Source organism: Stomoxys calcitrans, chromosome 1, assembly GCF_963082655.1.
Source record: "Stomoxys calcitrans chromosome 1, idStoCalc2.1, whole genome shotgun sequence".
Lineage (NCBI taxonomy): Eukaryota > Metazoa > Arthropoda > Insecta > Diptera > Muscidae > Stomoxys > Stomoxys calcitrans.
Genome location: NC_081552.1, coordinates 194,032,728 through 194,047,581, shown reverse-complemented (window position 1 = coordinate 194,047,581; position 14,854 = coordinate 194,032,728). Strand labels below are relative to the sequence as shown.

Sequence of the window (14,854 nt, the reverse complement as noted above, 5' to 3'; positions counted from 1 at the left end):
CAGCTTTGATTTATACATACTGCAATACTTCGATAAGTCATTTTGTAATAAACGCCCATTGTGTTCCCTCTTACAGCGGTTGCTAGTCGCTGGTTTCATTGAATTGAGAGATCTGCTACTTTTTCGCATGATTGTTTTCGATTACACCCTACTTACAACATGGTGTAGTATTTATTGGCATCAGTGAAACACATACCATGAATGTAACGATAAAACAGTGCCACGCAATCCACATTGCGACGGTGTTCAAGTGGAGTTTGATACCGTACTGTCCCCTATCAACACTATCGCCCTCCTCTGGAACGGTCGAGTAGTTCCAAGCATGTCCTCGGAGCATCGGCCCATCGGGGTAGTACAGATATAAAGAAGATCAGATGAAGTTAAGTAGTTCTTGCACCGCTTAAGAAAGCCCAAGCACTAGGATGCTTCTTTTGACACTTCGAATACATGTTGTGACCATTATGTCCAGAACATCAAGAGCTTTTGACAGCTCAATATCCATACCGTCGATAGTTATTGACAATTGCAAAGAAGCAGCGAATCGTTTGTAAGACAGCAAACCTCACTGTGTCTTGAGTGCATTAAAGCCTACTCTATTCATTCAACCCCACTCAGAAATGGCCTGCTTACCATAATTAGAATCGTTCATAATTCGCCTCGGCCTATGGTCGAGTGAATATAAATGACAAGGACAGGACAAGGACCCTGTGATACATCTGCGGTCAATTTGTATTCATCAGGAAGGAACCCATCTACAACAACTCGATTAGCGCGATTTTCTAGAAAGCTCGATATTAATCGGCCGAAGTCAACAAATGCTACAGCTTTGGTAGGAGGGCACCGTGCCAGACTCTATCAAATGGCTTGGATACATCCAGTGCCACGATCTTACCCTCACCAAACTGGTGTATATAGTGACTCCATTGCTCCGACAGAAAGGCCTTGAGGTCGCCCGTGGAGTGATTTCTGCGGAACCTACATTGTCGGTCGCTGAGAAGGCTATTGGACTTAAAATACATCACAAGACGGTGTTTAACCATGCTCTTCATAACCGATATTTCATTGGGTTGTTCGCCTTACCGTTTTCAGATATCGGCTGAACGTTCGCAACCTTCCAACACGCTGATACTCCCGCACGGTAAGCAAGTTTAAAAAGGTTGCGTAATGGACGGGCAAGTGTCGAAACACACTCACACAACACAAGTGTCAATAAACCATCGAGTTGGGACTCGCAAGAACCCTTATGACTCCATTTATATTAATCTTAATTTTGTCATTCCGTTTGTTACACTCGAAATATTGATCGAAGACCTTCCAAAGTGTAGCCATGTCCGGCTGTCTGTCGGAAGCACGAAAACTTTCGAATGACTAAAGCATGGCGCGTGAAATGTTGCACAAATACTTCCTATTAGTGTAGGTCGGTTGGGATTGTAAATGAGCCATATCGGTCCATGTTTTGATGTAGTTGCCCTATAAACCGATCGCGGAACTTGAATTCTGGAGCCTCTAGAGAACGCAATTCTTATCCGATTTGTGTTTTGTTTTGACTTCTTACAAATGTCTCAAGCATGAATTAAATCGGCTCATAATCTTATATAGCTCCCATATAAAAATATCACCCGATTTGACTTCTTGACCCTCTACAAAACGCAATTACCTCCCAATTTGGCAGTAATTTTCCTTGCAAAGTTTTGTTATGACTTTCAATACCCGTGCCAAGTATGGTCAAAGTCGATCCATAACCCATCGCCCGATTTGACTTCTTAAGCCCCTAGAGGGGCTTGCACGTAGTGTGCTGTTATAACTTCCAGAAAAAGTATTTAGTATAATTCAAATCGGTTCATAACCGGATATAGCTGTCATATTAATCGATCTTCAGATTCGACTTCTTAAGCCTCTAGAAGGCTCAACTACCTCTCGATTTGGCTGAGATTGTGCACGTAATGTTTTATTTTGACTTCTAATAAGCGTTCCAAATATGATCCAAATCAGTTTATTATCTGATATAGAACGCGGTCAATGGCAAGTTTGGACCGTCAATAACTTGATATACAGGGTGCGCCAGAGAAACTTACTCATTGATAGGCCATCGAGAGATGGCCTATCTGGATCGTGAAGTCCCCAAGTATGTTTCTCTCTCTAGTGAGCTGCCATCATGCTCTGGTCTAGGATGCAGCGGGCCTTCGCCACCCAGAGCTTCTTTTCTAGCAGTCGCTCACTTGTTACTACTCAACGTGCCTTCCGTGCTCGCTTTGTAATTCCTCCTCACAGACTCGTTCCTGGCCGTAACTCGATTCTGTCATGAGTTAACTCATTTCGGGAGTGTGAAAGTGTCGCTAAACCCAGAAATTGACAACGGACCATCAGAACTCCGGAAAATAGCGAAAAAGTGAGGCAGTCTGTTGTGCGTTCTCCTTGCCGTTCGGTTCGCAAACACGCTGCTGCTATGAGAATTTTCGACACCTCAGTTCAACAAACTCTCCATCAGGACTTTAAATTTCACCCCTATGAAATGGCTGTTGTGCATGAATCATCTTAACGCGTTTTTATTGCCCGCAAAAATTCATGTGAAATGCTGATTGACAATCTGCCTGAAGACGCGATAGTTTTTTTCCAGTGAAGAGGCTCACTTTCACATTTCCGGCTGCTTCAACAAGCAAAACATCCATTATTAGAGTGGTATAAATCCGGCCACGGATCATAGCACACCTCAAGAATAACATTCGTCACGCCATTACCAACATACAAAGAGTGGACTCGAATGTCAAACAATCCCATTGCAGCCCATGATACGTACCGGATTGGTCCGATGGATTTATCCATCGGCAAGGCATTGGCAATCTACTTAATCGGTCGCGCAATGGGGGTCGTGATTTTCCCGATGCCATTTTCAAGACCACATTGTGCTAAATTTCAACGAAATCGGTTAATAAATTCACCTTTTATGAACCTGAAATCTTAAATCAGTAGATCAGCATATATGGCGGCTACATCCAATTCTGAACCGATCTGAGCCGTATTGAACATGGATGTCGAGGAGCCTAACACAACTCTCTATACCAATCGAAATCGGACAATAAATACGCCTATTATGGGTCCAAGACCTTAAATTGAGAGATCGGTCAATATGGAAGTTATATAGAAATGTAGACCGATCTTAACTCTACTCGGTACGAATGTTAAGGGGCCTAACGCAACTCATTGTCCCAAATTCGGTTGACAAATTCACTCTTAAATCGGTATATATGGCAGCTATACACAAATCTGGAGTGATCAGGGCCGTATTGAACAGGGATGTCGAGGAGCCTAACACAACCCACTGTCTGACATTTCAGCAAAAGCAAACATTAAATGCGCCTGTTATGGGCCCAAGGCCAAAAATCAAGAGATCGGTTTATATGGCAGCTATATCCAAATCTAAACCAATCAAGGATATCGAGGGGTCTAACATAGCTTAGTGTCCCAAATTTCAGCGGAATCGAATTATAAATGTGCCTTTTATGTGTCAAAGACCTTAAATCGAGAGATCGGTCTTTATGGCAGCTATATTTCAATCTGGACCGTATTGAGCAAGGATGTCGAGAGGACTAACGCAACCCAATGTCTCCAATTTCATCCAAATCGGATAATATATGTGGCTTTAGTGGGCCGAAGACCTTAAATCGGCAGATCGCTATATATGGGGGCCATATCAAGATATAGTCTAACATTGTCCATTTTCAAACCTAACCTGCCTATGGACAAAAAAGAGAATCTGTGCAAAGTTTCAGCTAAATATCTCTATTTTGAACGACTGTAGCATCATTTCAACAGACAGTCGGACAGACGAACAAGCAAACATTAAATCTTCTAGGAACCGAACAACGATAATAGAGAGATCGATTATAAGGCAGCTACATCAGGTTAAAGACCGATTTAGACCGTACTTTGCAAAGTTGTTGGAAGTCGTAACAGAACACCACTTGCAAAAATTGTGGCTACCAGGGGATCCAGACGTGAAATCGAGAGATCGGTTTATATCAGGTTGTAGACAGCTATAAAGCATTATCAGATTATAGACTGATGTCAACCGTACTTGGCACAGTTGTTGGAAATCCTAAAAAAACACTACATGCAACTTCAGCCCGATCGGAATAAAATTGCGGCTTGTGAGGGCCTAAATATTTCACATCGAGAGCTCGGTTTATATGAGAACTATATCCAAATCTGAACCAATATGGCCCATTTGCAATTCCCTTATGCTAGCTTTATGCGTTCGACCGCTATCGTGATTTCGACAGAGGGACGGACATGGCAAGATCGAGACCATCAAGAATATATATACTTTATGGGGTCTTTGGCGAATATTTCGAGGTGTTACAAACGGAATGACTGCTAGTGCGGGACGCATACAAAGAAGGTGTTCTAAAGACTCTTCTCCTTCCTCACAGCTTCTGCAAAAGTCGTTGCTGGCAACCTTCAGTCTGTTAGCATGTTTTCCGACTAGACAGTGCCCTGTCATGACGGACACAATGACTGAGACATCTGTTCTAGCCAATGACAGCAAAGCTGTAGACCTCTTCAAGTCTAGATTAGGCCGCATAGTTATGGAATGCTCACAGTCCCCTTTTTTGTGACCATCTATCATTCGTTGCCCTTCGGGCCTGGTCCTGAAAACTTTGCTTACATGTTGCTAGAGGCATACCCACAAATTCCAGTATCCCTAGAATGTGTAGGATAGTTCCTAGTCTCGCAAGCTCATCCGCTTTACAATTCTCAGGGATATGTGTGTGGCCCGGCACCCAGAACAGGTGAATTTTAAACTGACCGACCGTCTGTCGAAATCACGATAGAGGTCGAATGCGTAGAGCTAGCCGTTGTGATCGTTGTGGATTGCAAATGGGCCATATCGGTTAAGATTTACATATAGCTCCCATTTAAACCGATCCCACGATTTGACTTGTTGAGACCCTGGAAGCCGCAATTTTTGTTCGATTTGGCTGAAATTTTGCACGTAGTGTTCTGTTATGACTTCCATCATTTGTGTCAAGTACGGTCCAAATCGGTCTATAATCTACTATAGCTTCCATATAAACCGATCTCCCGATTTGACTTCTTGAGCCCTTGCAAGCCGAAATTGTTGTCGAATTTGGCTGAACTCTTGCATGTGATGTTCTGTTATGACTTTTAACAACTGTGCCGAGTACGGTCTAAATCAGTCTATACCCTGATATAGCTTCCATATAAACCGGTCTCTCTCTCTCTCTCTCCGCTTTAATAATTGTTTTAAATTTCAAATTTATGAGAAGGTTTCCTTCATCAGTAGAAAATTTGTGATTAAAATTCATCAGACAGTGTTTACTGGTATCAGCAAACTTTATTATCTGGGTGTTTAAGATAAGGTCGAGGCAAACTTATCGCGCCTTAGATTTGGTTAGGTTGAAAAGAGGGTGCAGATATTTATGCGTCCCATGCCACTATGGACATACACCTAAGCCACTAATCGGCTTCTTGTGCGCTCTAAATACTAAAGTAACCTCTAAAATAGGAAATTTCAAGTTAGTACAAAATCCTTAATTGTTTTCAATACCACTCCCCCAAGTTGGTTCATGTCTGGTATTGTGTCTTCACCTAAGTGCCGGTGTCTGTTAGACGCGAAAGCCGGGCAATGACAAAGGAAATGCTCCAACGCCTCACCATCTTCTTTGCATGCCCTGCACATGCTATCACTTGCCGTACCGAGCTCACTTATGTAAAATCGGTGCAGGAAGTGATAGCATGTTGCGGACATGCGGGGAAGATGACGAGACGTTGGAGTATTTCCTTTGTCATTGCCCGGCTTTGGCGTCTAACAGATACCGGCACTTAGGCGGAGACACAATACCAGACATGAACCAACTTAGGGGAGTGGTATTGAAAACAATTAAGGATTTTGTAAGTAGCACCGAATTCCTAACTTAAAATTTTCTTTTTATACCCTCCACCATAGGAGGGGGGTATACTAATTTCGTCATTCTGTTTGTAACTACTCGAAATATTCGTCTGAGACCCCATAAAGTATATATATTCTTGATTGTCGTGACATTTTATGTCGATTTAGCCATGTCCGTCCGTCTGTCTGTCCGTCTGTCGAAAGCACTCTAACTTTCAAAGGAGTAAAGCTAGCCGCTTGAAAATTTTCACAAATACTTCTTATTAGTGTGGGTCGGTTGGGATTGTAAATGGGCCATATCGGTCCATATTTTGATATAGCTGCCATATAAACCGATCTTGGGTCTTGACTTCTTGAGCCTATAGAAGGCGCAATACTTATCCGATTTGTCTGAAATTTTGCACGACGTGTTTTGTTAGGACATCCAACAACTGTGCCAGGTATGGTTCAAATCGGTTCATAACCTTATATAGCTGCCATATAAACCGATCTTGGGTCTTGACTTCTTGAGTCTCTAGAGGGCGCAATTCTTATCCGATTTGAATGAAATTATGCAAGAAGAATTTTGTTATGATATCCAACAACTGTGCCAACTATGGTCTATAACCTGATATAGCTGTCATATAAGTCCATCTAGGGACTTGACTTCTTGAGCTTCTATCGGTTCAAATCGGTCCATAACCTGATATAGCTGCCATATATACCGATCTGGGATCTTGACTTCTTGAGCCTCTAGAGGTGGCAATTATTGTCCGATTTACCTGAAATTTTGTACGACGGATCCTCTGAACATCAACATACGTGTTTATTATGGTCTGAATCGGTCTATAGCCTGATACAGCTCCCATATAAATCAATCTCTCTATTTTACTTTTTGAGTCCCCTAAGGGCGCAATTCATATTCGAATTGGCTGACATTTTACACAGGTCTCCAGGTTAATTGTGGTCCAAACCGGACCATATCTTGATATCGCTCTAATAGCAGAATCTTTTCTTTTATCCTTTTTTTTTGTCTAAGAAGATATGCCGGGAAAAGAACTCGACAAATGCGATCCATGGTGAAGGGTATATAAGATTCGGCCCGGCCGAACTTTGCACGCTTTTACTTGTTGGTGGTTAGTTTTTATCGCGGTTTAACACAATAAGGGAACACAAATTGGTTTCTGGGACAATAAATAATACTTATATTTTATTTAATCATAATTGAACATGTCTAATGCTGAATAGGATATGCAGTTCTTCCTATGCATATTGGGGGGCATACTTTTCATAGGTGGCAATGTAGGCAGCTTTGGCAGCGTCTTTGCTCATGCCCTTGTTGGAATTCCAGGCATTCCATTTGGCTGATCCTTTAACATCAATGGCGCCGGGCTTAGCGTCAGTCACGTCACCAACGGTGGCTTGCTTGAAGAGGCCATAGAATTCCAAAAAGACATCATTTGGAGGAGTCTTGGTAAAGGATTTGGCTTTTTGGGCGGCGGTTTCAAACTATAAGTATAGAAGAGTCGAATAATTATTAAAACAAATTGCTAGCTAGCTATTGATTTATAAACCCAAAGACTTACATCCATTTTGACTGGGTTAGGTGTCTAACTTCTTAAAAATCTTAAGAGGAACTAATGTAAATTTAGGCATACTCATGATATTTATAGGCATTTTCTTAATATTCTTGATGCCGAAAACTATAATCATTTTTCCAAAGAAATTGGTTTTTTTTATCGAATTTCTAACAATTATTTATCTGCTTTGTGCATGGGGGGTTGAAGTATGTATGGTGTAATCTTTACGATTTCTATGGTGCTTCCGATAGCCCCCTTTTTTTAGCAGGCCCCTTTTAAAGAAGAGGGTAGGGTAGGGTAAGGTAGGGTGGGGGTGCGTGGTCACTTATAGAATATATGTAGTTGCACCAAACCCACTTGCCTTCGCAAACACACTCCCATATCTTTGCGGTGTTTATTATTGCCCTGTTGTTAATGAATTTTGTATTACCCCAATTTTATGATTAACTCACTGTTGCGATAATAATTTGAATGGATGGTCTCTGACAACATTTATTACCCTTTGCCCACATGATTTCGCAGCCAGATAAGCTCTTTTTTTTACACATGTCTTTCTCATTAAGCGAAAGCGCCGCTTCCAACTGCCGCTGGTCGAAGATAAGAAGTATGCCGGGTTTTTTCTTAAACATTTAAGTGATAAGGTTTTTTTTTTAAATACTAATTGGAGATAATGACAGTAGTTTGTGATGTCGCACAGACTAAAAATAATGTTAGTATGACTACTAAGTTTGGCCAGACCGAACTTTGGTTATCTATCAGTTAATATATGAATTAATTTTAATAAAGCAAATTGATAAATAATTAAGACTTCTAAGGGCTCGTGATGGGTAGTTCATATCAGGAAAAATATGCTCTTGTAGTTGGACTCGTAAAGAAAATTGAACTTCAAAGCCAACATTTTGGGAAGGGGCAAGAAAGGCAACTCTTAACCTATACACCTGCAAGACAGCCAGGACCACGTGTCATGCACTGGGTATAAACTGCAATTGGCAGACCTATAATGTTATATGGTGTTGCGGTCTGGTTGATGGCGCTTCAAAAGTTCTCCTTCTTTTCAATACTCAGCCGGATCTAAAAGATTGCTTGTTTGTGCACCACAGCCTCTGGACATTGTGGCGAGACAAATTGCTGCGACCATTGCTGTGAGGCTAAGGGAGTTTTCCCATTGGCCATGCAGCGGCTACGGACACTGCACTCATATAAATTTGTCAGTAGGAACAGCATAAATGTTTGCTGAAACAACAGAATATCTGCTGAAAATGGGACAGCAGTAACCTACACCACTACTGTGGTTAGATTGAAAAGAGGGTGCAGATATTAATCCGCCCCATGCCACTATGGACATACACCTAAGCCAGTAATCGGTTTGTTGTGCGCTCTAAAAACTATAACCTCTAAAAAGAAAATTTTAAATTAGGAATTCGGTGCTACTTACAAAATCCTTAATTGTTTTCAATACCACTCCCCTAAGTTGGTTCATGTCTGGTATTGGGTCTCCACCCAAGTGCCGGTATCTGTTAGATGCAAAAGCCGGGCAATGACAAAGGAAATGTTACAACGTCTCATCATCTTCCCCGCATGCCCCACACATGTCATCACTTGCCGCACCGATTTTACATGAGTGAACTCGCAGTCCTATGTGTGCCGTTATGATACTAAAAGCTATACTGATCTCCTTCTTGCTTCCTTTTAGAAATAGCCTCGTCTTCTCACGATCTGGATCCCGTCCTACCGACCGTTTCGCTGTTCCACAATGTTGCATGGGGGCATTCGTCGCCCACTCCCTTAACTCGGACTGCATCGACCCGAAAGGCTTCGGGTTAACCAAGTTTATTGACGGCAGTCCTCTGGCCTTCACCGCCAAATCGTCTGTCCTTTCACTTCCCCTTACTCTGTTATGGCCCGGCACTCAAACGATGCGGATTTTGTCATCCTCAGAGAAGGCTACTGTGGTACAGGCTATTATAACTTAGTGCAATTGTTTGTAACATCCGGAAAAAAAAAGTTTGTAACATCCAGAATCGCTTGCTGAATCGATTCAGCTATGTCCGTCTGTCTCTCTGTTTGTCCATTCGTCTGTCTGTTCGTCTATCTGTTTGCCTGTCCATGTTAATTTGTGTACAAAGTACGGGTCGAAATTTTCATCCGAACGTCTTCAAATTAAGCAAAGACATTTTTTTTACCCACCATAGGATGGGATTTTACCAATTTAGTCATTCGGTTTGTCACACCTCGAAATATTGATCTGCGTCGATCTAGCCATGTCCGTCCGTCCATCCATGTCTTGAAATCAGCTGTCGTATGTCGCTTGAAATTTTGCACAGATACTTAATATTGAAGTAGGTCGTTCGGGATTGCGATTTAGCTAACATTTTGCATGTGAGCTAAATCTGTTACTATTTCCAATAACTGTACCAAGTACGGTCCAAATCGGTCTATAACCTAATATAGCTCCCACATAAACCGATCTCCCGATTTGACTTATTGAGACCCTGAAAGGCGCACTCTTTGTCCGATTTGGCTGAAATTTTGCACGTGGTGTTTTATTATGGCTCCCAACAACTGTGCCAAGTAGTGTGAGAGTTCTGTTATGACTTTTAACAACTGTGCTAAGTAGGGTCTAAATCGGTCTATAACCTGATATAGCTCCCATTAAACCGATCTCCCAATTTGACCCCTGGAAGCCATAATTTTTGTCTGATTAGGCTGAAGTTTTGCACGTTGTGTTCCGTTATGGCTCCCAACGACTGTGCCAAGTACGGTTCACATCGTTCAAGAACCCGACATAGCGCCCTTATAAATCGATCTCCCGATTTGACTTCTCGAGCTCCTGGAAGCCTCAATTGGCTGAAATTTTGCACATAGTGTTCTGTTATGACTCCTACCAACTGTGCCAAGTACGATCCAAGTCGGTGTATAACCTGATATAACTACCATATAAACCGATCTCCCGATTTGACTTCTTATGCCTCTGGAAGCCACAATTTTCGTCCGATTTAGCTAAACTTTTGCACCTAGTGTTTCGTTATGAACCGATCTCCCGATTTGACTGAAAGCCGCAAATTTTGCACATAGTGTTTTGCTATGACTTTCAAAAGCTGTGCGTAGTACGGTTTAAATCGGTCTATAACCTGATATAGCTCCCCTATAATCGATCTCCCGGTTTGACTTCTTAAGCCCTTACAAGCCGCAATTTTTCCGATTTAGCAAAAAAAAAATTTGCATGTGGTGTTCTGTTACTACTTCTAATAACTGTACCAAGTACGGTCCAAATCGGTCTATAACCTAATATAGCTCCCGTATAAACCGATTTCCCGATTTGACTTCTTGAGCCGCTGGAAGCCGCAATTATTGTCCGATTTTTCTCAAATTTTGCACATAGTTTTCAGTAATGGCTTCTAACATTTGTACTAAATCCAGATCGGCCTGTAACCTGGTATAGCTCCTATGTAAACCGATATTCCGATTTGACTTCTTGAGCCCCTGGGAACCACAATTTTTATCCGATATAGCATGCATGTTTGCATATTGTGTTCTGTTACCGTTACCAACAACTGCCATGTACGGTTCAAATCGGTCTATAACTTGATTTAACGGTCATAGAAACCGATCTCACGATTTGACTTCCTGAACATTTGCTAGCCGCAATTTTTGTCCGATTTGCAATAATTTGGTCATTTGTAAACTGATTCTATGAAAATTTTGCAGAAAGGGTGCCGTCTAGACGCACCGTCCCCTCCTGTTTTGATCGTGACAGGGGCTTTTAAGTCTCTAGCAATCCGCTAGACTTGTTAGAGATGTTTTCGATAGTTCCTCAGACAAGTGTTCAGCAACTACTGCTGAGTCGTTTCCCGATTCTCACACCCCAACACTTCAATACACCTTCAGCTTCAATTTGATGAATCCCGCAGAATAGAACTATTTCAGACTTGTTGAGGTCTGCGACAGCCAGAGTTAAGTACGAATACCGCATGGTCGAAGACATGCCATCAGCCTCATTCAATCTAGCAATCTTCCAATCAGTGGTTGAAGTCCATTGCACTGCTAGGTATGGATTCAGGATCTTAGTGAACCCTTGATATACATGCGTGTGTCATTGGTCGATAAGGATTATCTTCCTTCTTGACTAAATCCAATGCTGTGCCTGGCCAGATCTCAATGTTTTTTAGAGGGCAGCGATATATTACAAATAAAAGTTGAATCCCTGAAAGCAATAAGTATCTGCTCCGATACCGGTCTGCAATATCCTTCTCCAATTTGGCCCCAATCGGTCCAGATTTGGATATAGCTGCCATATAGACCGATCTCTCGATTTAAGGTCTAAGGCCCATAAAAGGCGCATTTATAATCCGATTTCGCTGAAATGTAAGGACAGTTAGTTGCGTTAGGTCCTTCGATTTCAATTCAATTCAATTTGGCCCAGATCGGTCCAGATTTGGATAGAGCTGCAATATAGGCCGATCGCTTTATTAAAGGGTTTCCGCCCATAAAAGGCGCATTTATTGTCCGATGTTGCCAAAATTTGGGACAGTGAGTTGTGCTAGGCCACTCGACATCATTCTGTAATGTGGCTCAGATCGGTCCAGATTTGGATATAGCTGTCATATAGGCCGATCGCTTTATTAAAGGGTTTCCCATAAAATGCGGATTTATTGTCCGATGTCGCCAAAATTTGGGACAATGAGTTGTGCTAGGCCACTCGACATCATTCTGTAATGTGGCTCAGATCGGTCCAGATTTGCATATAGCTGCCATATAGACCAATCTCTCGATTTAAGGTTTTGTGCTCATAAAAGGGGCATTTATTGTCAGATTTCGCCGAAAATTGGGCCAGTGAATGGTGTTAGGCTCTTCAAAAACTTTCTGCAATTTTGCCCAGATCGGTCCAGAGTTCAATATAGCTGACATATAGACCGATCGTTTGATTTAAGGTTTTGGGCCCATAAAAGGCGCATTTATTATCCGATTTTGATGAAATCTGGGACAGTGAGGTGTGCTAGACCACCTGACATCATTCTGTAATTTGGCTCAGATGTGTCCAGATTTGAATATAGACCGATTTCTCGATTTATGGTCTTGGGCCCATAAAAAACTAATTTTTTTGTCAGATTTTGCTGAAACTTGAAACAGGGAGTGGCGTTAGGCTCTTCGACATCGTTCTTCAATTTGGCCCAGATCGGTCCAGATTTGAATATAGCTGCCATATAAACCGATATCTCGATTTAAGGTCTTGGGCCTATAAAAGGCGCATTTATTATCCGATTTTGCCAAATTTTGGGACAGTGAGGCCCTTTGACATGCCTCTTTAATTTGGCTCAGATCAGTCCTGATTTTAATATGGCTTCCATATAGAGCGATCTCTCGATTTAAAGCCTTGGCGCCATAAAAAGCGAATTTATAATCCGATTTCGCTGAAATTTGACACAGTGACTTATGTTAGACTTTTCGACATCCGTGTTGTATATGCTTCAGATCGGTCTATATTTGGATATAGCTACCAAAAAGACCAATATACAAAAATTGAACAATGTCTGTACTTATTAGACTACTAAATGTCCGTGCCGAATTTGGTCCAAATCAGACCATATTTCGATGTGGCTGTTATGGGGCCATAAATTATGCATTTTTTCCAGGATTATGACGAAAGGTGGTATACAAATATATATACCCTAGGTGGTGGGTATCCAAAGTTCGGCCCGACCGAATCTAACGCCTTTTTATTTGTTTAAACGACATTTTGACCCAAGCCCATTGAATATGATTATTATTTTATATTGAGGACCTAGAGGACTTCTTGTTTGCTCTGATGATATTAAACATTCGGGCAAGATTTAAACAGTTTTTTTTATAGAGTACAAATGTTTTTTACATCCTTACTTTTAATGCCATGTAATACCATAGTAATAGTACAATATTTGATAAAACTGTTTAGTAAGCTCCTACAATTATCTCTTTGCTATTTTTCCCATAGAGCATCCAGTGTCGATCAGGAGATCAAGAAACCTGAACCGAAAAAATCCGAAAATGAACTTCAATGGGAAGAGGTAGTGCGCAATATGGTGCGACCCCTACAACTCTGTGATCTCGATTTTACAGACCTCAATTCAGATGATGAGAAGGATATTCTGGCGCCCCGAGGTATAGGTCGTGGTGTGCCGCCACCACCACCACCCATGGGTGGAGTGGCACTGCCACCGCCCATGATGCCCACACACATAGTGCTGCCACCACCCATGATGTCACAGTCGAACACCAGCAATGGCAGTGCCGGATTTGGTTCGAGTTTAACAAACAGCCTTAACAGCTCACTAAATGGTTCCATAAATGGTGATACCATCAAGAAAAATAAGAAAACGGTAAACATAACACAGATTTTTATTAAAATAAAAATACATATGCATATATTTTAAACTGTTGTAGGTCAAACTGTTTTGGAAGGAGGTACGTGAAGATTTAATACCCGTGGCTGTGGGCAAAACCATATGGGATGAACTACCAGCTGCCAATGTTGATACTCAAAAATTGGAACATCTATTTGAATCGAGAGCCAAAGATTTAATGACCAAGGTAAGTTTGGTTGTTTCTTTCGGAGATAACACACTTAGATTTCCCATTTAATTGTTTAAAGGGGTCCCAAGTTTTTCCCAATTTCAAGCAAGGATTTTTTTCTAATTTTTTATATTTTCTCTTGTCTTTGTGCATATCATACCTTTTTCGGACTATTATTTGTTCTTGTGTATTTATGTGTCATAAATGCCATAAAACAAAACCAAACCAAATCAAATTCCCTATTTGCATTTACTTTAAAATGTTCTGCGTTTTTCCTCTACCATCAATTTTTTAGGAGGTGAGTAAAATTTATATTCGTGAATTTTTCGTAGTACCCTAGTGGCACTTATGGATGTGTAATTCCAAGAAACAAATGGTGTTGGTTTTTGTACTTGTTTTGTCTTTTGTTGTTGTTTTATAGCCAATAGCTAGTTTTATTAATGAACACTCGCATAGAAATCATTAAATCATACATCATAGGATCGAAAATATCAAAAAGAATTCGATAAATTTGAGATGATCAAAACTTCAAAAATCTAAAAATTTTGATATTAGTCTGCGATTACAAACAAGGGCATAATTTATATTTTTAGTTTTATTTTAAGCTTTTCCACATCTGAACAAGGAGTCATTTCGTGCGCACTTTCAAATGTTTAAAATTTTAATGAAGAAAATTTAATTTTTCATAGCTCAGTGCTCCATTTTTGCTTTCTGTCATTCGTTGCCTTCGGACAAGGTCTCAGTTTTTGCTCTCACAAGGGATATCTCCATAGTCTGGTATTTGCTAGTGGCCCTTGAGTCTTTTCCTTTCAAAGTTATTTGCAACATGCTGAAA

General features: G+C 41.1%; 2 protein-coding genes across 9 annotated transcripts in view; one reads left to right on the top strand and one right to left on the bottom strand.

The window, feature by feature from the left end:
* LOC106092475 (FH1/FH2 domain-containing protein 3) overlaps positions 1 to 14,854 on the top strand; it is a 419,829-nt gene that overhangs the window by 364,699 nt on the left and 40,276 nt on the right. For 5 of the 8 annotated variants that reach the window (XM_059364048.1, XM_059364051.1, XM_059364069.1 and 2 more), the window contains 2 exons: positions 13,442 to 13,826; positions 13,891 to 14,037. In XM_059364048.1, coding sequence (XP_059220031.1) covers positions 13,442 to 13,826; positions 13,891 to 14,037 — 532 coding nt within the window. Of the gene's footprint in view, positions 1 to 13,441; positions 13,827 to 13,890; positions 14,039 to 14,854 lie in introns of all 8 variants that reach the window. The other 3 variants (XM_059364068.1, XM_059364063.1, XM_059364053.1) reach the window with 1 other exon arrangement.
* On the bottom strand, positions 7,136 to 7,668 carry LOC131995374 (acyl-CoA-binding protein-like). Its single transcript, XM_059364104.1, has 2 exons — positions 7,477 to 7,668; positions 7,136 to 7,399 (listed from the first exon to the last, which is right to left on the bottom strand). The coding sequence occupies exons 1-2, from the start codon at positions 7,480 to 7,482 to the stop codon at positions 7,154 to 7,156; spliced, it is 252 nt and encodes an 83-aa protein (XP_059220087.1). The 5' UTR covers positions 7,483 to 7,668; the 3' UTR covers positions 7,136 to 7,153.